The sequence below is a fragment of the Terrapene carolina genome, unplaced genomic scaffold (assembly GCF_002925995.2).
Source record: "Terrapene carolina triunguis isolate 2854851 unplaced genomic scaffold, T_m_triunguis-2.0 Scaffold89, whole genome shotgun sequence".
In the NCBI taxonomy this organism is placed as follows: Eukaryota; Metazoa; Chordata; order Testudines; family Emydidae; genus Terrapene; species Terrapene triunguis.
The window spans coordinates 10,421,796-10,446,523 of NW_020664440.1; the positions used below are offsets into that span (position 1 = coordinate 10,421,796).

General features: G+C 41.3%; 1 protein-coding gene across 1 annotated transcript in view; it reads right to left on the reverse strand.

Annotated features, from left to right (window-relative positions):
- Nucleotides 1-24,728, reverse strand: part of CNTN3 (contactin 3) — a 69,016-nt gene that overhangs the window by 39,879 nt on the left and 4,409 nt on the right. Inside the window, exons 4-6 of the mRNA XM_024194979.1 lie at nt 14,444-14,580; nt 13,147-13,276; nt 11,679-11,829 (exon numbers count right to left, since the gene is read on the reverse strand). Of these exons, the coding sequence (XP_024050747.1) occupies nt 11,679-11,829; nt 13,147-13,276; nt 14,444-14,580 (418 nt within the window). The remainder of the gene's footprint in view (nt 1-11,678; nt 11,830-13,146; nt 13,277-14,443; nt 14,581-24,728) is intronic.

Genomic DNA, 24,728 nt, shown 5'->3' on the forward strand with positions numbered 1-24,728 from the left:
TAAAGGAATAACACACTTAATACATTTGTATTGTCCAGGAAAGGGCTGGGAAGTACAGGACATATATTTCTGGGGAAGATCTGGGACTGGGAGTGTGTTGGGGTCACTCTGCAGCTTAACCCAGGCTGGCAAGAGCCAAGGTGTGGCTGGCTGGCTGCAATATACACAGTCATAGCTGGGAGTGATTTACATGTTGAAGGCTGTTTGTGAGCAGTCCAGGTTGTAGGCTACAGCAACAAGGCGTTGTGAAGGGCATGACAAGTTGCAGGGCAGAGGTGAAACAGCTACTCATTAGTCTGGATTGTGCCCCGGTATGTCACAATAGGTATAACTTAAAGGGTTTCAATAAAATAATAATCAGGTCAGGACAATAATGGACAATGCAATAAATATAAGCTCATCGCCAACTCCTCAAGACACCCTAAGTAGTTCAGTATCCATTAGATAAAAATCAGGTGGCTAATCATGCATGAGAATTTCATTACGGCATATAAAAATTCAACACATAGGGCCCGATCCTCAGCCTGACCAGGGGTATGGCAACACAACCCATCTCTAAAGCCTGTTGATTCATCCATCTGAGGATTCCCCCTGTGTAATCCATGGGTAGCATGGAGTTCTTATAGCAGCTATGACAACAGAATGTCCAGCCCCTGGCACTGGGGGCATTCCTGGCAGAAAGCAGCTAGGGCCAGGGCATTTCTATCTCATCAGGCTGCTCAAAAATAAACCATGCCCAAGATTAAGTCGATGGGAGTCTTTTTATTGACTTCAGCACCAGCTGAAGCCACTTTTGTGTCCACCCTCCTTTCCCCTAGGACCAGTGTGGCTTGCTTAGGGAATCTGGCCCATACTATAAAACTAGGTAAAAACTGCATATTTTACCCATCAAAGTCAAGTTAAATTAGATCTGATTATTCATAGAACACCACCCTCCCCCCACATAAACATACAAGATTAAAGCCCTGATCCCACCTCAGTATTTGCTACTGGGGACCCTGTTTATTCAGTCCCAGACAGGACTGTAGCATGAAATCAGGACCCAATAATGAGACAGTAAGTGAATACAAGCTTGTTACTCTTCAGATCACAACGTTTTATTACTAAAATAACAACAAAGCTACATCCCAACTGCTTTTTTGTATTTATCAGATTATTCAGCATAAAAGCAACAAAATTAGGCCCCTATTGATATGATAATAAACACAAATGTATTACTTTCCCACTACACAACACTTCGATACAAAGGATCAGTAGGAAACTAGGTCAACACTGATTTTTTATATATCAGTCAAATTCCAGCTAGATTGAACCAGATTACTCAACAAGAAAGCTAGCATCATTAAATTCATATTGATGTCCTGGTAAGTAAATGCAAATACGTTACCTTTCCGGATCACACACAGTTTCCATAGACCATACGGAAGTAAAAGTTACTTAATTCAAATTCTAGTCAAGATGAATCCAGTTACTGATCCTCATCAGACTCATTCAACTTTTTAATCAGCAATCATCTTATTTCCCTTAATTTGACACCACTTCCTCACAACTGTAAGACACAATTTTTAGCATCTTTTATTTGTTGTGGTTTTTAACCCCCTTCTTCTAGTCTGGAGGAGCCTAGAAATATCTGGAGAAAAAAAACGGTTAACCATATTTTTCACAACTGTTGTTCTTCGAGATGTGTTGCTCCTGTCTATTCCATTTGAGGTGTGTGCGCGCGCCCACATGCGCGGTCATCGGAGATTTTTGCCTTAGTAGTATCCACAGGGCCAATTGTGGTGCCCCCTTGACTGCCACGCTTATGCGTCGGTATATCAGACACCACCAGCCCTACACCCGTCTCATTTCCTTCTTACTGACAACTTCCACAGAGGGGTAAAGGGGCAGGCAATGGAATGGACAGGAGCAACACATCTCGAAGAACAATTACGAAAAAGGTGGCAAGTATCAGAGGGGAAGCCGTGTTAGTCTGAATCTGTAAAAAGCAACAGAGGGTCCTGTGGCACCTTTAAGACTAAAAAAGGTGGGTAACCGTTTTTTCTTCTTCGGGTGCTTGCTCATGTTGATTCCATTCTAGGTGACTCACAAGCAGTATCAATGGACGCAGACTCAGAGTTCACGGTCTTGCAGCTTGCAGCACTGCTCTGCCAAAGCCAGTGTCGTCTTGAGCTTGTTGGGTAAGCACATAATGAGACACAAACGTGTGGACAGACGACCAGGTAGCAGCTCTCCACCTGGGGAGTCCCCCACCTCTGGAAGATTATGCTGACCGCCTCCGGATGGAACGACCACTCGTGGCGAGAGGAGAAAGTCCTGCTGAGGTGATCCTCTAGGACATTCCTGGTCCCAGGCAGGTGAGCGGCTTTCAGATGAACGGCATGTTGCACTCAAAAATCCCACAGGCGGAGAGTTTCTTGACAAAGTGCTGAAGACCTGGCACTGCCCTGCCTGTTGATGTAATACATGGTGGTGGTATTGTCCGTCAGGTCCTGCACTTCGCCTTTCAGGCGGACAAGAATGCTGGACAGACCAAGCAAACTGCTCTGAGCTCCATGACGTTGATGTGGAGGGCCAGATCATCCTGCAACCAGCGGCCATGGGTGCTCAGCTCGCCCAGATGGGCTCCACAGGCCAGGTCCGAAGCATCAGAGACCAGGGTCAGTACTAGGGACCCCTCGGCGTCTCAGGTAAACAGCCACTGGCACCATACATTTTGTGAACACCCTGAGGGCCGATGAGAGACCAAAGGGCAGTGCTGTGAATTGAAAATGGTGCCTGCTCACTATGAAACGGTGGAAATGTCTGTGACCTGGGAATATGGAAATAAACGTCCTTTAAGTTGAGGGTGGTGTACTAGTCTCCCAGATCCAGGGAGGAGATGATGGAGGCCAGGGAGACCATGCAAAACTTCAACTTTTGGAGAGACTTGTTGAGGTGACACAGATCCAGGATGGGTCTGAAGCTCCCTTTTGCCTTCAGAATTAGGAAGTAGAGGGAATAGAATCCTTTTCCTTTCATGTCCTGAGGGACCTCCTCCACCACCCCAAGGTGCAAGAGGTTCTCGATCTCTTGAACGAGGAGTTGCTCATGAGAAGGGTCCCTGAAGAGGGACAGGAAAGCGGGGGGAGGGAGGGACGGCTTAAAATTGCAGGGAATAGCCCCGAGATACTACGTCCAGCCCTCAGTGGTCTGAGGTGACCCGCAACCAGGTCGAACGGTAGGGACGAAAATGGTCGAGGAAAGGGCAGTGTGGATCAGGGGAATTCAATGGGGAATCGCTTTCGAGTGCACGTTCCAAAGGAGTGCTTCTGGCCTCCAGGATGCTTCACTGGGCCAGGCTCTGTGGGAGGAGGAAGGGCAGTGATGACTAAAACTTGTGTGTCTAACCCTCCTCCTAGCAGACCCCTGATGACTACTGTTAACAACTACTTAACACTAACAAACTATTTACAAGGCCCTAAGGCTTGAAGTCAGAGGAGACGACTTGCTATGCAAGGAAAGACGCTCCGACTAACCACCACCGAGAAGGTGTAGGGCCAGTGGCACTTGATATACCAATGCATGAGCGTGGCACTCAAGGGGGCACCACAGCTGGCCCTATGGATACCGCTAAGGCAAAAATCTATGATGACCGCACACATGGGTGCGCACACACACATAGAATGGAATCGACATGAGCAAGCACTCGAAGAAGATAGATTTGTTTACTGTTATGACTATGCTCTTTTTTCCCCTCAAAACCACCAATATTAACCCTTTCCCAATCGAAAGATAAATCAAAGTTTGCAATAAACAGTGAAGACAGAGGCTTAGAACCAGCTAATAGTACTGATTCTAGAATGATCCTAAGAATCTGGGAACACCAGACCTGGACACAGTATTCCACTAGTGTTCACATCAGTGTCAAATACCTCTGAAATGTAATCTCCCTATTCTTACTCAGTATTCCTGTTTATATATCCGAGGATCGCATTAGACCTTTTAGCCATAGCATTGCGTTGGGAGCTCATGTTCAGCTGATTATTCACCATGACCCCAAGTCTTTTTCAGAGTCACTGCTTCCCAGATAGTTCAGTTGTTAATCTAATAGAGACAGTAAATCAATCCATTTCTCTTTTTTTATTCTGATTGACTACATTTCTTAAGAGGGGAGAATTTTTTGTAGCCATTTATTGGCAGCAGTCACTAACATTCCAAATGGTTATTTTATCAGTTTAAAAATTCAACAATTCAGGATATGTTCCATAATAATCAGATTTCCGGGGGGTGCGGTGGAGTGTGGGATGGGTGGAAAGAAAGAGTGTAAACCTGGAGTAACTTGCGTGAGTTTTCTAACATCTGAGTAGAAGACATTCATCTGGGGATGAATCAATAACATACGAAGACGGTTTCTTATTCCATGCCATCTCCACCAGCATTATGCTCTGTCTGTTCTATTTGGAAGACTGATGGGTGAAAATAATTGGCACTACCGTTCTCTTATACTTAGATTCACAAAGAAACGTAGGCTTCGTGGTGCTTAGTGTCACAAGGCCTAAGGTTTAGGCACCCAGAAAACCACAGGAACTCAATGTGATTCACAAAGGTTAGGGACTTAGACTCCCTATACAATGTATGGGGAGAGAGAGAGGCCCCTTAGATTGCAACTGACAAAAGCCAGCAGACTAAGCGGGAAGCCACCTAACCTAGCCAATGGGAGATGCCAACGAGAGGGGTGCGTGCTAGGCCCAGCCCCTCTCATGGAGATGGATGCCGGACTCCAGGCTGAGGGGAATCACCTACCTCTGTTAGCGATTCTCAGCTGTGAACCTTCTTTGGAGTTAGGCCCCCAATGGGTTTTTTGCAAGAAGCAGGGGGAAGCGGAGGTGAGGACCTCCCTCATAAGTTTTAGACTGCTGTTTCAGGTACTTGGGATGTAGAAGCCCCCCAGTTCAAGTCCTCCCGCCACCTGAGGGGGAGAAGGGATTTAAACAAGGACCAGCTCTCTCTCAGATTAGTGCTCTAACCACTCGGTTACGGGATATTCTGATGTGGGGCTCCCCCTGTCTCTCCTGTTGAAGCAGTTCCACTGTGGATAAACCACTGATCTGTCTTCGTCAGTTGAAGTGGCTCCAATGCAACCAAAAGAAGAGCCAGACTTTTTATTTGTAACTATGTTTAACTTTGAATCAAAGCGGCCAAATCTATTGCTTTATGACTGACCTGCTGATAAAACAATCTCTAAAGAAGTCTTTGCAGGCCTTGTAACCAAAGTTGCCCCATACTAAATTTATAGATTAAGGTGATTTTGTCACGCACTGCAGGAGTTCTCACTGGAAGACCCAACTGAAGTCAAATTGCACTATTTGTACGAAGTGCCACCAAATGATCTGGAGCTTCCAACTTCTCCAGTTAACACCACACATCAGAAGACTTGCGATAAAAATCACACAAATTGGCAACATTGCTTGTAACATGAGATGATTGGCAAATAACAGATTAACTAGCTCTTGGCTGCCCATAGCAGGCTGGGGCCCAACGATGGCTGCAATGGGGAATATGAACTGACCTGTGCTGTTATGCCAGATAACCACAAAATCAACCAGACTCCTCCTCTTCTAGGGTCTGATTCTGCACCACTGATGTCAATAGGAGTCTTGCTATTGACTTAAATGAGAACAAGATCAAAATTTTTATGCCCATTGTGTAACTCATTGTATAACCCTTAAAAGGATTACAAAATTTACTGCAGAGGAAAAATTCACTTTAAAAAGGGGAAGGAGCATAAGGTTTAAATGATTAACTACAGCTATATGCGAGGATCACTACTAGGTATCACACTCCTCTTCTGATCCGACCCCGGGATCCCCCTTAAGCACTAGATCCATTTGGAACTGCTCAAACTTGCCTTCAATATGCCTCAAAGCTTTGCCTCCATCTATCTCTCTACTAACCTCTATACTCTGACAATAACGCCAGCCTCAATGACTCAAGTCATTTAATTCTTCCCATCCCATCCTGATGCATTTTCCATGCAGACCCCTGTCCCTTTAACACTTTTCCCAATTCAGCACTCCAAGCCCCTGCATTCCTTATTCAAGTCGCTCTAAAAAGTGACACCTTTTTAGGGGCTCACAAGAATTTATTTTTTCCACCCGTTTTGAGTGGTTTTTCAGTACAGAAGATATGAATTCATTTTTAAATTGTATGCTTTTTCTCCAAGACATTTTTAGCTCTTTTAATTAAACCTATGAGTTGTTCTCCAAATCTCCCATGAGCTGAAAATGCAGCAACAAATATTCAAAAAATATAGGCAACAATGACATCAAAGTGAAAATCGTACATGTTTAGAAGGAATGTGGCTACCACATCCAAACAAATATAAATTATTAAACAACAAAATTCTGAGAACACTTTGAAACAGTATCACCGTATTTTTTAATTATTCAAGTATAAACTTTATTAAAACGTATTCACTCTAATCGTGTCACTCCAGATTTACCCAAGTGTAACAGAATAGAATTTAGTCCAATATATGTTTAACACCAGGCAAGGTTCTGCCACCTGCACTCAAGCTGAGCGGCCCCCTTTCCACAAGAAGACCCACTGAAATTAATATGGGTAAGCTTCTATTCAACTGATGAGGGTGGAAAGATTAGTTGCCTTCTTTACCAATATGGGGTTATAATGAGCCTTTACGCTCAGCATCATGGAGGGGGGTAGTGCAGAGTTGTCCTCCCCCCGTCCCCCCCCCAGGCAGCTTCAGGAAGGGAAAATAATTTACTGCGTCCCTGGGAAGTATCCAGCTTACCTACCAGCTTGCACCTTGCCAACTAATTTGGCCAGCAGGGGGATATGGACAGGGGACACAGCTAAAGTTCTGCCTACTTCCTGCCTTATCTTTCCCCTCCCAACATGCACCTAGTGGAGAGTATTTGAAGAACAAGGGCTGCACTCTGCACTAGACCTGGGCCCAAAATCCAGGTTGGCTTGTCCTGCCTGCCTCCCCTACGTTCACCAGCTTGGCAAAGAGCAGAATCTAGTCCGGATATTAGCATCATATTTTTTGCTTGTTTGCTTTAATAAAGACTTCTTCATTTGAAGAGAGTGAATGAAAAAAAGTTCCACTAATTGCAAACCTTTCCTGAATTGCGATTTGTATATAGTGACAAACCTTTCCTGAATTGCAATAGATTCCTGAATTGCAATTATTCACAGGAGACAGTAATGAACTAGAGTGTCTCCTGCAAAGATTCACAATTCCACTCTACTCTGAAGGCAAGTTCATTAGATTAATCCAGGGTTATTGGCTTGTTATTACATTTATTCTGTAAGCCATTTATAGCATGCTATCGAAAATAAAGCTGTAGATACTCTGGGCTACATTTTAAAAACAACTGAACTCAGTTTTCACATCTAAGAGCCATGATTTGCGTTTTCAAGTAGGGTGACCAGACAGCAAGTGTGAAAAATCGGGACGGGGGTGGGGGGTAATAGGAACCTATATAAGAAAAAGACCCAAAAATCGGGACTGTCCCTATGAAATCGGGACATCTGGTCACCCTAGTTTTCAAGTAGGTGCATAAATCTATCAGGTAGTACTTTGTACACAAAATATTTGTTGGTGATGGGACATTTGTATGTTCAATATAGACCTGGTCTTTTCCCCCCAATAAAATCAATGGGACTTTTTCTCACAAGAACAGCATCAGGCCCTGAGTTTCTGCATGCAAAGCAGTGCTTTACAAAAATGAGCAAGAAGGAGGTATAGAAAACATGCAATAGTTGAAATACACCAAATTATGAAGGGGATCTCACAAATTTTGGTGGATATTGAGGTACTAGGTTACAAACTCACAGGACAATGAGATGTTGTGACATTTCAAGATGATGGGAAATTGCATGTGGAAAGCAGAAGCAACAAGGAAAGAGACTGGTTTGAAAGGAGTTCATGATCCCAGGTGGGTCTGCAGCCAGCTGAGCAAATTTATGGGGCTGTATGAAGCTGTGTAAGGGTGTGTGCCCAACATCATGCCATACTCCTATACTTCTCAGCATTAGACTTGACCACAAATAAGAATAGTGTTTGATGTGAGAGGAGTGAGAATTGCACAGACCAAAAAGCTGCTGACTCTTCAAAGCTCAGGGGTGTTGGGGTTTTGGTTCTGGTCCATCTCTAGTTTGATGTATGTAACAAATAATAAAGGTAACATCTCTGAGCCACGTCCACAAAATATCTATGAAACACCTTGTCCAATTTTCTGCATTTAAAAATATTTAATTAATTTCACAACAAAAAAGTGACAGTACTAGCAATGTTTTACGGGAATAAGACCCAGTGATTTTCTCCTGAACTAGAATACCTTGCCAGCAGCAAGTCAAGCGCTGCAAAATCTAACACAGTAAACAAGGTTCCATGGAAGCATACGTAGAAGAAATTAGAATCAGCATTCTGAACCACCCCATCAAATCAAAGCAGTCAGCACAGCTTCCCTATGCTCATCACAGGCCTCTCAAGTGCACCTCCACCTAGAGTCACATCCCCTCTCTCATTTGATAGAGGACGTTTGATGCCAGAATGTTACAACAAACACATTCTGCAGCCCACCCTTTTTCATGGCTCTCAGCCATCCTCAGAATTCTTTCTGCTTGTCACTCAGTGTCCCACAAAGGTTTTCTTCCTGCCTGTGATCACATCTTGGAGGCACCTGCTCCATGCAAATGGTGAGGTGTAAGGGAGAATGCTGAGGACAGCAGCGCTCCCCCAAGGCTTAAGAAATACAAAGCAAATGTACCTCTGCTTCTACTCTTCCAGGGTAGAAAGAGCTGTATTTTCCTGTACTCTGAGTCAGTGGAACTGAACCACTGAGCGTGTGCGATTTTTAACTGAACACATACAAAATCTGGCAAATGCAAACTGATTTGACAATTTTTCAATATCTGTTCCTAGGTGGGGTCTTTATTTAACTATGGTAGGAAGCAGCCTATTTTCTTAACAAAGTAGAAATGAACCACAAACTATCAACAAGAAAGTATAAAAACTCCCTCCCCCTGCCCCACATTTAGTTATTTAGCGGACTCTGCTTATTGTCAATCATTTGGTTTCTGTATAATCTTGTACAAGGGGGCACATTTACTTTTCTCATTGTTTTGGACATGCTTTTGTTCCATTTTTCATTTACAGTCAGTTATATTTATTCATCCCGTATTTATAATAGTAATAGTACCGCTAATGAACTAATTATTATTAATACTCAGCATCTATACTGCACAGCACTTTGAGAACACCAGGCCATATTCAATGCTGTTATAATTGGGCAAAGTTTCAATCACTTATGTCAGTGGTAAATTTAAGCCCATGTACTAATTTATATATGTAAAACAGCTGTGTACATTTTTTCAGATTTTCTTTTTAAAATGTGCATATGGAATTCAGCACATGCATGGACAATTTTTAGTATCTCAGTGCTGTGGGAGCCCAATTAAAGCATGCAATATTCGGTTTTAACAGGAGAGGCTGAAATATGTAAGGCAGGAAGATCGTTTGCCCAGGAAATGTATCTGGTCTCTGGAATATTTCAGTGCATCCTGCTAAACTAGTTAGATATCAAGTATTTACAAGAGTGTCTGTTGCTTCCAGACTGATGGTTCTTGACTAGGTTACGCCTGAATGTAGTAAGCAGAGCCACTTGTCACACACTGAAAAAATGCTGCCTCTTTAATTACTCATTCAGCAGAGATGGCATGGGAGTGGTGAGAGACCTTGGAAACTTAAAATTCCATAAATATATTTCAATTCTCTCCACACCCACCGAAGGATTGAAAGGGCAAACATAGGTGAGGGCTCTGTCTCCCCCACAGTATGACAGACAGACTGGACCACTACCACTGAGTCAAATATAACTCCCAATTAAGGCTAAATTCTGTCTTCAGGAAACGGGGACGTTTACATAAGAACTGCCACACTGGATCAGACCAGTGCCGCATCCAGTCCAGTATCCCACCCTCAACCATGACCAGTGCCAGTTGCTTGTGAAAAGGATGCCATAAGGACATTATGGAATTACTTGCCCCCACAGAAACTCCATTCATTAGTTGGTTTATACCCAAAAGCATGAGGGTTCACATTCTTTATACATTAGATAGGATGAAAAAAAAGGTAACTATGGATGTTCTCATTAGACATTTATGATACAGTGGGATTTTTCAAAGCATTTAGCATTGGCCTTACTCTGTCCCCCTTGAAGCAAATTACTGTGGACTTCAAGGGGAGCGGAGTTAGGTCAATGTTAATCGCATCTGAAAAATCACACCCCTAATTTTTATTTGAAATCTGCTAGATCTCAATGATATTCTGTGGCAGGGACCTCCACAGGCTTGTCATGTGCTACGTTAGTAAAGTATTTCCTTTTATTAGTTTTCCATTTGTTGCTATTCTATTTCATAATATTATGAGAAAGGGTATACACAAGTGCCTGAAAATCCTCTGCTCACCATTCATTACATCATATACTTCTATTCTGACCCATTTTATTTAGCTCTTCTCTAAATCAAGCAGTCCTAATCTTTTCAGTCTCTGCTCATATGAAAGCCTTTCCATGCTTCTAATCATTTTCATCAGCCATCTCTCATCCACTTCTATTTCTGTGGTATATTTTTATGAAAAGGTGATCAGAACCGAACACAGTATTCAAGGTAAGGGAACATCATCAGTTTATGTAACAACATTATAATATTTTCTATCCCATTCTTTACACATCAAAATTCTGTGGGTTGGTTTTTTTTTTTGACTGATGGTGCACATTGAGCAGATTTTTTTCTTTGAACTGTAAACAGTGATGTCCCCATCTTTTCTCTAAGTGGTTATAGTTAAAATTTACAACACAACATTGTGTATGAGCAATTTGAGTTTTCTGTTCCAATGTATATTAGCCTGCATTACTTAACAGTGATTTTCATCCGCTACTGTTCAACCCAACTGCCTGGCGTTATTAGCTCCCTCTGGAGTACAGTGGACTAACCTGACTAATTTTGTGTCATCTGTAAATTTGAACCATACTGGTCACTCCCTTTTCCAGATTATTAATAAATACATTAAACAACAGCTGTCTTAAGTGCAGGACCTCAGACCACCCCACTGTTAACCTTTTGCTATGATGAAAATCGACCATTTATTCCTATTCTGTTTTTTGTTTCTGAGCCAAATTCTCACTGTAACACTACTTTACATTTCTTACCCCAAACCTCTTTTCTTACCCTCCACTTGTGAAGGGTTTTGTCTAAAGGATTTTGCAAGTACAAGTATTTGCATGTTATATTACAGGTTTTGTAATTGCAGTATATTTCCAAGTCTCACATAGATTTGCCAAGGTGCCACTGACCTGGGCCAAAGTTCGCTCTCCATTACTCCTGTGAACCAGAAAGCAGAAGCTGGCCCACTGACTTCAATGAATGCTGTATGCTTGTATCTCAGAGCAGAATATTCTCAGATAGAATGGCAATACACACGGTATAAAGGCTATATAAAAGCTAGATATTGTTATTTTCAATTATTAAAATCTAGACAGATATTAGATAAGATTTTGCCCAGTTACTATTTGGATTTGAAAGTGATACCATTATATAGCTGTCCTTAAAAAGGAATTTGCAGGTTATAAACAAATAATCTTTTAATAAGATTAAAACAATTATAATACCTTTCATTTTCCTGTAGCAGCTCGCCTCCCTTCTTCCAGGAGCAAATTGCCTTAGGGGAAGCTTTTGGCTTGCACTCAAAATTTACTGTGCTGCCTATCTGAACCTGAATCAGTTTCTTCATTGGGTTCTTGGAGAAATCTGGAGCAGAAGCTAAAACAGAGGGAATGTTAACAGTGAAATAAAACTGATTGACATTATATTAATGATGCTAGTACTGAGCATTTATATGACACTTCTCAGCTTCTAAGTGTATTTACAAACATTAATTAAGTACAGTAGTTAATTCAAACAGTACTCCTGTAAGGGAAATATTATTTCTCCTTTTTACAACTTGAGGTACTGGGACACAAAAGTTAAGGCCTTGATTCTGCAAAGCACTTAAGCACATGCTGAGGTTTAAGCATGGGTTTAAGGTCCCACTGACTTGACTGGGATTTAAACATATGGTTAAGTCCTACTGAAGTTGGTCGTGTTTAAGCACATGCATAACTTTAAGTATATGCTCAAGAGCTTTGATGAATCTGGCCTGAAGGGATTTTCCCACGATCACTTGGACTCAGCACCAGGACCTGTATTAGAACTCAGAGAATTTCCTGACTCCTCGTCTTGTGTCAGATCACTGGTCTGGGCCTCAGGATTATGAAACCGCTTGGACTGTAGAAGTATATTCCATATTAACAGTTCAACAAATGGGCATGACAGAGAAGAATGCCAATCACTGAACTTTGAATGGAAATCCAATTTTTAGGAAGACGAGGCTGGGTTAATGGTTCAGCGATTGACTCTGAACCTTATCATTAGAAGGGAACTAGTTTGTTTTACATAGGCCTCATTCCAATTAATTTTCCAAATCACTCTGCCTCGCCTTAAAAGTAAAAAGCATGAAAGCATTTGAATTCACGTGACACGCTGCAAGTTCAATGTTTCATTCTAGTAAGTGATTGTCATTTGTTTTTAAACTGAGCACAGATCACCTGACCATAAAACGACAGACCCTTATCCCGACGATCAAGGAAAGTAGCACACACAACCAACTAATTGCTTTGAAATGACATTTCTCTCTTGGGAATAGTGGAGTCAGGATGCAGAAGGTCAGTGCTACTGACTACTGTGCTGAGCCAATGTGGCTTCCAGATCGTGTGATTAGTTTTAATCTTTGGGCTTGCATCCAAGCCTTTGTCTCTGCTCTCCCCCTAATTAATAATGTATCTCTGTGTCCTCGGGTTAAAGCAGTGAATGACTGGGCTGTAAATATGGTGGCTATTTCCAGCAAATCCTTTAGATCCAGGTGGGTAAACTCCTCAGAACTGTGGATAAGAAGTTATCTGCTGTAATAAAAATGTTTATTTTGTTGAAAGCATCTGAGTGGGTTAAAACTTTGAGATCATGTGCATGTTACTAGCTGCAGCGGTAATGGCAAAAAAGTTATCTCCCCCCACCCCCAGTAGAAAGGAAAATTAATCTTACCTACAACCCTGAGCTCTGCACTGGAATATATCATTCCATGTTTGTTTTCAGCTATGCACTGGTATATGCCAGAATCTGTCAGATTTAGATTTGTTATTATAAGTGTACCACCTTCAGTTTGGATCCTTCCCTGGATATTAAGAAAAACACCTTTAATGTACACTAAGTTTTACAGGAAATAAATAATAGGGGTGCAATTCATCGATGTGCGGAGAGTTTGCGTAAGTCCCATTACGAGGCCCTAAGCGGGATTTATGTAGGGGATATGCTCTCTGCACAGGGGTGAACTCCATACTTTGGGAATGATGCAATGATGGCTTGAGTGAGACAAATAGAGCTTTATGGTGCCATCTAAGGAGAAAAAGGCCTGAATCAGACACCAAATCCTCCCCACACTAAGGAAATCCAGGTATGGATCTTAACTTTGTCACTTGTGATTCTGACTAGCAAAGTGCCCTACTGCCAACGGCAAGTACTCAGAAATTATGAGTTAGGCCCCCCCCCAAATCATGTTTTGTTTTTTTGTTGTTTTTTACAAAAATAAATAATTTTAGGCTCTTTTTTATTAGTCTGAGTCCTAAAGGCCTGAAATTTTTCTCTATAATCATGAAGATTAGAAACTTACTAAAAAGCTGAGATTCTCACCCAATCACTTGCCTCCAAGAGCTGCGCTTTAAGAAACGGACCAAATATCATGGGACTTATGATAAAATCGTGTGAGTTGGCATCACTGAAAGTCTGTAATCACTTGCTCTAACTTCATCAATTTACAATAATTTGGAGTCCATGAAGTACCCCTCCACCTCCAGAGAGTGGCTACCCCTGCCCCACTCACCCCTCTGTTCGCGGAGCATGACTCCCCCACCCTGCCCCAGTCTCTTCCCGCACCCCGGGAGCGCGCCTCTCCCTCTCGCGCCCGGCTTCAGTCACCCTCCCCGCCCCCAGAGTGCGGCTCTCCCTCCCCGTCTTGCCCCAGTTACTCACCCCTGGAGCCTACCTCTCTCTTCAATGTCCTGCCCCAGTCACCCCTCCACCCCTAGAGCCCTGCTCAGCTGGCGGGGGAGGGTGGTGGAGAGAGGTGGAACAAGGGGTGGGACCTTGGGGAAAGGCAGAGCAGGGGGTGGGGGAGGTTCCGGCACTCAGTGTCCAGTTTTCATAAATTAGAAAGTTGGGCACCCTATTGGACTGGTTAGTTCCATGGACCTCAATGAACTCTTAGCAGTTAATATGTAGGGATCTTAATTTCATATGACTTTACTTAAAAAAAGTCAAACAAAGAAAAAAAAATCCACTTTACCTCTAATGCTAGAGTGTTTCCATTCTTGGTCCATCTGTAGGATGGTTTGGGCTTCCCACTTGCCCTACATTCCCAGTATAAACTATCTTCGACTGCAGCTTCAATATCTTTTATAATCTGGACCCAGTGAGGTTTTGCTACATAAGAAATACAAAACAAGAAAGCCCAAACAAATTGCAAATTACTGTTCAGTGTGAGAACAAAAGGGTTAATTTAGAAAGAGGATATTATGCTGCTAGGTGGATCAGCTGGTGCCCAAAGATTCTCCATGGTTCTGACCTGGGTTGCTTACTGAAAGAAATATGACTCGATGTCCTTTTAAAATAAATTTGATTAAAGCTGATAAATACATCACTAAGGCTAAATATATCACCAAGTACTAAAATATTACTACACTAATTAAGTGTTAAACAATACAGTAAGAAATTGAGGTCAAAATAAGTGTAAATAGACAAATCAGCACCAATATTGGAATTCAATAATCAGTTTAGTTAAATCATGAAATTAATACATACTTAAACCAGAACTTCTAAAGAGGTGGCTGTCCGTTTATTTCTAAACTCCAAGTGAAGGATTTTTCCTATGGCAGTGTAATCAAAACATAGCTGGGTGAATATTTTAATACAGAAACCAAATTATTGTTTACATGTAAATCACAACATCAAAAGCCAATTGAAACTTTCTTCTCAGATATCTCTGTTATCAGTGTTTTCCAAACTGGGGCCGTCGCTTGTGCAGGGAAAGCCCCTGGCGGTCCGGGCCGGTTTGTTTACCTGCTGCGTCCACAGGTCTGGCCGCTCGTGGCTCCCACTGGCTACGGTTTGCTGCTCCAGGCCAATGGGAGCTGCGGGAAGCTGCGGCCAGTACGTTCCTCGGCCCGCGCCGCTTCCAGCAGCTCCCATTGGCCTGGAGCAGCGAACTGCGGCCAGTGGGAGCCGCAATCAGCCGGACCTGCAGACGCGGCAGGTAAACAAACCAGCCCGGCCCACCAGGGGCTTTCCCTGAACAAGTGGGGTCCCAAGTTTGGGAAACACCGTTATTATGTATGACGAACAATCCATTTACTCCTCACTAACACAAATGCACACTTTAATCAAACTTTCTAATAAGCAAAAGTTTCACAGCTCTCACTTAGCATTATATTGCTGATAATTTAATTTCTCTGGATGCTTTTACAGAACTAGGAACACATATATGCAATGATTTTCAGGCAAAATTTTAGGGCTACTTAAACGTAGAAGATTATTCTTTCACACCTCCCCATGTGGTCTTTATGGGTGGTTACACACACATTCATTAACGTAACCACACAGTCACACCCTAAAATAATAAAAAGCTGGGAGGTCCCTCAATTAATGAAAACAAAAGACAAAAACAGAAAATGGATAAACAAGATACGTAAGATACAAAGGGCTCTGAACTCTCTAGTTCTCATAGTCGTTCCACTCGCGTGGAGTGGGAGCTGTAACTGCAGTCAAGCACCAGATGATGACACTGCTGTCACAATGCTATATGCTTGCAAGCTTCTTTAGATACAGGGAGACAAGTCATGGGTACGTAGCCTGTTGACATCATGACTTTCTTCCTCAGAGTTGATCAGTCTCAGAGTACGGAAATGTTTAGCTTCTTGAGCTGGCTTGCTGACCCAAAATGCAAGGTCTTCCACTTTTACCTTCATCTTTATGGTTGATAATTCTAGCTTGCTTCACCTTACAGCACCTCATTTGGGGCTCTTAGGCAGGCATTGTGACCTGGATACAGACAGCATGGTCCAACTATACTGTCGTGAACAAGCTTTGGACTGAACATCAGTTTGGAAAATCTTGCTTAGACCAAGTAGTCTTCTTAAAATCCATTTTACAACGATATGCAATGCGAACCTCAAAAATATCAAGAACTGGAAAAACACAAGGCATAAGAACGGCCATACTGGGTCAGAATAGAGGTCCATCTAGCCCAGTATCCTGTCTTCCCACAGTGGGCAGTGCCAGGTGCCCCAGAGCGAAGGAATAGAACAGGTAATCATTAAATGATTCATCCTCTCTTGCCCATTTCCAGCTTCTGGCAATCAGAGGCTAGGGACACCATCCCTGTCCATCCTGGCTAATAGCCATTGATGGACCCATCCTCCATGAACTTATCTAGTTCTTTTTTGAACCCTGTTATAATCTTTGCCTTCACAACATCATCTGGCAAGGAGTTCCACAGGTTGACCATGCGTCATGTGAAGAAGTACTTCCTTCTGTTTGTTTTAAATCTGCTGCCTATTCATTTTAAATCTGCTGACTATTAAAGGCAAGTTGTGAGGTAATTACCCTACCCTAACCCCCTGGGGTAAATGGCCATGGGTGACATATGGCACACCACCCAGCACGTGCCTTAAGAAGGACCATAAAAATAACCAATTATCTAACAAAAGAAAGGAACCATTCATATTGTGTCCTCTTCAGCATTTCTTGAAATAAATTTAGATATCATATGACAGCTGTTTCCCCTTTCCTTTGCAAACAAGGGAAATGGGGAATTGGTAGTTACAAGCTAACTGGGTAAAAGGTAATAATAACCTGGCCCTTTAGTAGCTCTCCACTGAAAAGCAGAAAGTTTCTTGACAAGTTTTTAATATGAATTCCATTTGAAACAGAAATAAGTAAAGTTTGTACTAAGTCTGTATTCTCATATATGCTATTTCTCTCACAACAGACAAACCCTGACCTTTGCATTTGCAGAAACCAGATGCAAGGTTGTGTAACACTTTGCTAAAATAAGACTGTCAGGGCTCAAAACCATAACTTTCTTGATTTTATGGATTTTCTGCAATTGCTATTTTTTTGTGAAAAAAGAAGGCTGTCTGGAATTTGGTTCTCCTTCTTATAACATTCTGCCAGAACTGAGTTTACAAAATTGATACCTTATTTACTTGTCGAGTCTAGCTTTGATTGACTGCTAACAGGAAGGGGATAAGTAATTTACCATTGGAAGATGGGTATCAGTGCTAAATCAAAACTACTTTCATTTTTAATTTCTTAATGTACTCCCTTTTATTGGGTGAAAGCTGCATTTCAAAAAGTAAAGTACCTCACACCTTCTTCTGCGCATTTTACATAGAAAATATAAACAGAGGCACTATTTACTTGTTGACACAGACCCCTAGAGAACCCAGCATTACTGCATTCCGCAGTATAAAATAATGATGGGTGAATATGAAAAGGTTCAGATAAACATCCACACCAGAAATGCTATGAAAAGAACATAGCTCAAGACAGACGCATCTTTCCACATTCAGACAATACCAGGTTGTGGGGAAACGAAGAATAAAAGTTACTGAAAATGTTTTGAATGTTGAAAAAAGCTTTGGGGTAAAGTTTTTGAAAATGCTGAATGACCTAGAAGGCTAAGGCCCATTTTCAAAAATGATTTGGGAGCCCAACTGAGCACCTCACAAACATTAAACATTTATCCTCACAATGACTTGGCAAGGTAGGGAAATAGCCACATTTTATAGATGAGGTTCTGAGTACACCTGGCTGGAAAATGGAAATCCATTCCTATGAAATATTTCAAGCTTTTGAAAAAAATCATCTTAAACTGATCTGAAACATCAACAGTTGTAAAACTTTTCACAGGAAGGGTTTTCTAAAATAATTCCCTTTTGGGAGAAACAAAACGGGATGCTTTGGTCTCCTGGCTGCCTTTTGCCTCTCTGTCCCCATTGCTGGGGGAAGGCCGAGAGGTCAGAGAGTTAGGATGCTCAGCCTCCGCAGCCTTCTGGGAAAGATTTTGGCAGTTTCATTTGTAGAAAAATAAAAGTGACACAAGCCTCCCAGGTGGGAAGCCATCACTTAGATTTTCCCAATAGAAACATCAAAATTTTAAGTCAAAACTGAAATGTTCTCATAAAAAAATTTCAGTTTTTCAAAAAGGGCACGTTGGGTTGGAACAATCATTCTAATAAAAAATTGCAACTCACTCTAGTACTGAGGCAGAAAGGGCCTAATGAATTCCTGTTGAGATGGTGACTACAGTGAAATTACAACAGGGATGAATTCAGCTCTGAGAAATTAATGACTTGCTTTTGGTCACATGGGTAGTCTACAGGGCAGCTGAGAACTGAAACCAGATCTCCTGATTCTCAGGCCAGTGCCTTAGCCACAGGACCATTAGTCTACCATTTGGATGAAGATTTGGGTTGGTTTTCTTTTTATACAAACCAATTTACCCATTTCTGTACTGTAATATACCTCCAGGTCTATATTCCTCAAAAGATGATGTTGTCACAGTGTATTACATTGGACTCATTACAATAATTAAAATAATACAGTATAATGTTATACTAATAGGTACTAATATCATACCGGTTATAGGTCACTGATGTATAAGCACATGGGATGAAACACTCATGTAAAGAGTTAAAATTAAACATGCAGTATACATCTGGCAGTCATTAAGGGGATTATGTAGTTTAAACCACTCTCTTCTGTCCCATCCTCTGTGAAATCTTTCTGAGGTTCCTTTGTTTTGCAGACTAGCTGTGCAAACAAGAGTTAATGACCAGACCAATGCTAGGTGAGCAACCTTGAAGTAAGGGGTTTCCCAGATGAAAAGCCCAAGGGCTGAGACAGGAACAGTGAATGGGCCTTTTAAGTGATAAGATTCCAGGGGAGTCCAAGGGAGGACTGCTACTGGGAACAGAGAAACTGCAGATCTTGTTTCTGCCCTATCTCAGCAGATACTGTTCTATTGACAAACCTCTTGTACCCTAAGAAATGCACTTTCAACTGTCCTCTTTATCGAGGTATCCCTCAATTATAACACAGGTTCATCTCTGCGTCACACAAACTTATTATCTTACTATCATCAAATTTATTTACATCACAAAAGCTAAATTATTAAACTGAAGTTACCAAAAGAGCCACCATTTATGCTAAAACTTCTTGCACTATCATTTTGGAATGTTTGTCCCATGTGTGTCAAGGGGGATGAAAGACTGAGCATAGATGTCTGCATGGTTCTTGCACTTTGCATACCTAAATATTTATGTAAAACAGGCAACAGTACTTGCATTATTGATGGATCCATAGATGTGCAATATTTCACATCTGCTATATACCCTCATTTGAAAGCATTCCTATAAAGTAGGTTTAAAGTAGCCCAGTTCTTTGATGCTCATAGCTATAAAATTCATCATTTTCTGTATTCCCGAGAAAAGGAAAGTTCTGTCTTATCTGTAAATTTTCATTCTGGGACACTCCATATCATTTTTCACAGTGGCTTGTTGTCTGTCTCTACAGCTATTGGGAGAAAACCAGATCTTTACTCTGAGCCTGGGCTCAGGACGACCCCCTCAAGGAAGAACTCTCTAGAAGAATAGATTCCAAAGCTGAAAAATACTAACTATAAGTTCAAAAGCACTGTTCAACTGACACCATTTGCAGCAGAGTCTTAACATGGAATTTAAGGAACACCCTCTTCTTTTTCAAACCACTTAACAAGTGACCAATAGCAAGGGTAAAAAAGGACATAATGCAATCATTTGAGGGAGCATCAGACTGACATAGAGGGTCCTAGAATAAAAACGCGCAGGTAAGACAGAATTTTCCCTTTCTTAGTCCCCTCCATGCCAGACACTCTACACAGTGGGATACAGAAAACGGTATATCATTTCTAGACAGGGAGAAGGATTCATTCTAACCATGTAAGAATGTAAGCATTACGAGGGCACCCTTTTGCATAATACCCTTCCACGAAATGGTGCATTACCAGGTGTGAGGGTGTCAACTCCATAAGGTTTGAGAAAGTATGGATGGAAGACCATGGTAATAGTAGTCTTACCTACTTCCTCATAAGATGAATATGATATCTCCACACCCAAAAAATATTTAAAAAAAAATAGTGTCTGATAATGAGAGAAGTTGAACCAGAAGATTTCAGTACCTCAGCTATACAGCTTTACTCTCCTCTAGGCTCTGTTTGCATTAACTTATGCATTTTACTTTTTTAGGATATTCAGATTCATCCAGAAGGACAACAAACAACACTTCCTATTATAGGAGAAAGATTGTGGTGACCTTGGGAATGGAGGCCTGGTTAGTTCACAAAACTACCATGCTTGATAGACCATGGAACTGAGGTTTCACTGAGAGCAAACCAAGCTCTGAAACAAGGAAGCGGTGAGTAGAAAACAGCTTTTCAGTGAGACAAGGAAGAGGCCTATCACTGTGAAGCTGAAAGGTGGTTTTATTAGGACTTGTAGTATACAGATCAAGATCATGATAGCAATCTGCATATTGTTAGAGTGGTGGTCCTCAGGAATCTGTTACGTGACAGTGATGAAAGACTCTCTTGGGTATCTTACAGTGCAATGTACCTGCAGTCTGACTTGTCTTTCCAAGAAACGTTGGCTTTGAGCCCCATCGTCAGTTGACTTATCCTGATGTGTGTCCCTTGTTACATCAAGTGATAAATTGACATCACTTGTGAATTTCCCCTGAAATACTAACAAGCTGTGTATCACCTTCTTAAATGCATGATGGTAGTTCAAACCTTCCTCTTAGCTTCCCAGATGATGGGTGAGGCAGTGCTAGATTTTGGTTTGGGACAGGGATAAGTCCCTGTTGCACTGTTGTGTGTGTGTGTGTGTGTATTGGGAGTTTGAGAGGCAGTTCCAGATATATTTAAATCAGGTCTGAGAACCAAGACCTTCTGAGGGTTAACAAAAAGGTGAATAAAATCACTGTGGCCTGTTCCTTCACAATATTCTTTACTCTCAGTGGTTGAGAGGGGAAAACGCAGAAAGGAGGCCTTTTAGCCCACTTCTGAGATAATGGAACCACTCTTTTCCTCATGTAGTACCTCTTTTGGATTTCCACCTGGATATGGATGCAAATAGATTCATAAATAAGCTTCCCTCCTGGCCTGTGATGTGCCAAAAGGCTAAATGATCTAGATTGTACAGCCTCAGTTCGAAGTGTATTTTGCTGAGCTAGCTGACTGTGAGTTTCCTTTTTAATGCAGAACCCTGAGGAATCAGGTAATACCTTCTTCCATTTCTCTTCTAAAATAAAGTTTTTCTTAGATGATAACTCAGATGGGGAACTTTGCGAGGGCTATAATTGGCCCATCCATTTGTTTGCTCATACTTGCTCCCAAAGGCTTTCAGTGTTGGCTGCTGGGCCATGTGTAACATGATGAGAAGTTTGTCATCTGAATGGAGGGATGAAATGGCATTTGAGAATACTTGTATACCAGTTACAAGACTACAAGGGAAGTATTCTGTATTGAAAACGCTTCTTGTTGTAACAAAAGCTAAAGTATCTCTGGCTGACTCTCTCTGATCATATCTTCAATAGATCTCCAAGAGGTTTATTTTCATTTTCTGAAAATTTGGGAAGATAATCTAAGGATGGATTTCCACCTGGAATACTGATCTTGTTAAGAGATCTGAAATCTAAAATGGGCTACATCACTTTGTTTTCTCTTTGGTACCACAAAATCTTGTGACCTTACCAAAATTTCTGTCTCTCTATAGAACTGGTTCTATCATTTCATTATGCAGGAGAAACTATTGGGCCCTACATCTTTTGATGCTATGAAGGACTTGTTGATAGTGCTGTTTTATTTTATTTAAATTCTGGGAATGGATAAACTTACCCCGCAGGACAATTAACAAGTTCTATTTTATATCCTCCCCTGATTATGTCAAACATCCATTTTCTGTGGTACTTCACATCCAGATGAGGGCCCACCGTGAAACTCCACTCATAACAGGAAAATCTGCCCAGACTTGGAAAAATCAAGAGGAGCTTTTGGAATTGGATGGTTTTCCAGACAATCCCAGCCTTGGTCTTCCAACTCTCACGACAGCAATGGCCTCCTTCTAACATGTAATGCCCCTGCTGGAACCTCGAGAAGCAGAAGCTTCATAAGGAACATTTCCCAAGATAAGGTAGTTTGAAGATTCTCCCCCTGCACAAAGGAAGGGACTTATTCCCCTTGTCTAAAACCTCATGAAAACTCTGCGACAAAGGGAGCCAGGGAGCCAGTGCAGAGAATTGTACGGAGTTCTTCCTGAAGGGGATCTTAAGACCAGGCTTTGAGCAAAGATCTGGTCTGTCCCCAGTTGCCATAGAGATGGGGAACTCCCTACGGGGAAGACATGGAGGGAACTGAGAACTGGGTGAAAAACTCAACTGTACTGGCCTGTGTTTTCTGCTGACCCAGTAGTCTGGCAATACGTTAGCAGAAAAATTAGTTACAACAGTTCAACCAAAATTACCAACTTATGACATTGGGCAAAAATGGAAAATTTCTTCTCTGCTTTTCTAGATAACAGGGCAATATTTTCCCCAATCTCAGGCTATGACTCAAGCTACTTTATCACCATGGAAGTGATGAGCTTATTTGTATATACAAAACTAAATGACTATGCATTAATTTGCCTTTTTTGGCGGGCAAAATAAGTGAGTTTTGGAGTTGTGAGGTGCCCCATCCTCTGTAACCAAAAGCACACCCCAAAAAAACAAACTGCCTTCAATACCTCCAGCAATCAGACTTACTTTTTGTAATTTTTAATAACTGGGAAAATTGTTAGTACATACAAAGATTAACAATCTGTCTCAGTAGCAAAGCAATTAAATCATTAGATAACGTTGATGATTAAGTTTCAAGTTGATCAAGCTCAGCAACTCGTCAATGTTAATTTGTTTATTTATATTTTTGTAATTAATGTTGTGAAGAAATCTCTATGAACAAGACAGATTGAGGTTATCTGACAAAAGCACTAATATTTTAGAGTGTATATAATTCGATTGCTCTGGCAATGATCTATTTTCAAAGATACTGCAATCTCAAGGTAGCTTTACTATTACATTACTGCAGACCCAGAGCACCAGCAGCTTATTCACCAAAGGGGTTAACTGTCTCTTGGGCTATACACCTGCATAGGGGTGTAAGTCCTCCTTTCACCTTACACTCGCCAGACCTTGGGTCTAGGTGAGCAGAAAGACGGGGGTTGCTGTTCACCCACTGCTCTCCTAAGCGAGTGATCAGGGAATGGACAGAGCGTTGGTTTTGCTGCAAACGTGCTGGCCAGCACAATAGTAATGTATTGCTATTATAGACCAGCAGAAAAATGACTAACCTAAGGAGCAAGAAAGGAAAAGGGAAGGAATTGTGCCCCTCCATTAAGCTCTTTGCCTCAATAATAGTTGAATCAGTTGAGTTTTGCAGGGTCATTCTGTGTTTAAAAATGCATTTCCTTTGATCATTTTAAAATGTGTTGGCTACTAATTTTATTTTGTGACTTTCTTTGCATGAAGAGATGGAGTAAATAGGCGTTCACAGACATCTATAGTTATTTTAGGTACTTTTATCTTGTCACCTCTTATTTATCTCTAAACTATATACAGGTAATCTTTTTCACCTCTCCTCATTTGGAAGCATCTCTATGTTTCCAAACATCTTCACTGAGTTTCCTCTATCTTTTATGGGATGGGGGTATCGTAATGGAGCACAATACTGAAGGTGAGAGCAATCTATCTATGTCATGATGATATAATAAATTAGAGCAATATCTGACCCAGGTTTTCAATTTTTAAAAGATGAGGACTGTAATGTGGAAAAATCAGGTATTAAACATGTTAGAACTGTGGAAAGAAAAATAAGTTGTTAACTTGACGTTGGATCATCCCCTAATAAACTCCTTCAGGAGAGAAATAATTAAGAGGATTAATATGATCTTAGTGACATTATGAAAGAGTCAAGAATATTTGTTTTAGATATCTATCGTAATTAACAACTTCAGAAAAGTGTCAAAAGTATGAGTGCTGAATTAGAATAACAACACCTGCTCCATTATTTATACAGTGCCACTGGTGTGCGTGGGATTTTTAACAAGCACAAGGAAATACGCTCACCCTTCCAAAATAGTATTTACAGATAAAATAGGCCCAGACTCAGAAAAACACTTAGACTATACTTAACTTTAAGCCCCAGTCCAACCTTATTCAGCAAAGTACTTAAGCACCTCATTAACTTCAAGCATGTCCCTAAATCCGATTTGTCAATGAGAATTAAGCACATGCTTAAAGTCAAACTCAAGACTAAGTGCTTTGCTGAATGAGGGCCATAATTAGTAAAAACATCAAACTTCTTGATGAGGAAAGTGGGCAGGATAGTGTGGTGATTGTGTGAGAGGAAGATATACTCCCTCCTCCCCTGCCTTGGTGAATCATATTAGATTCTTCATTAGTTATGTGCATATTTCACCACATATGAGTAACAGAAGCAT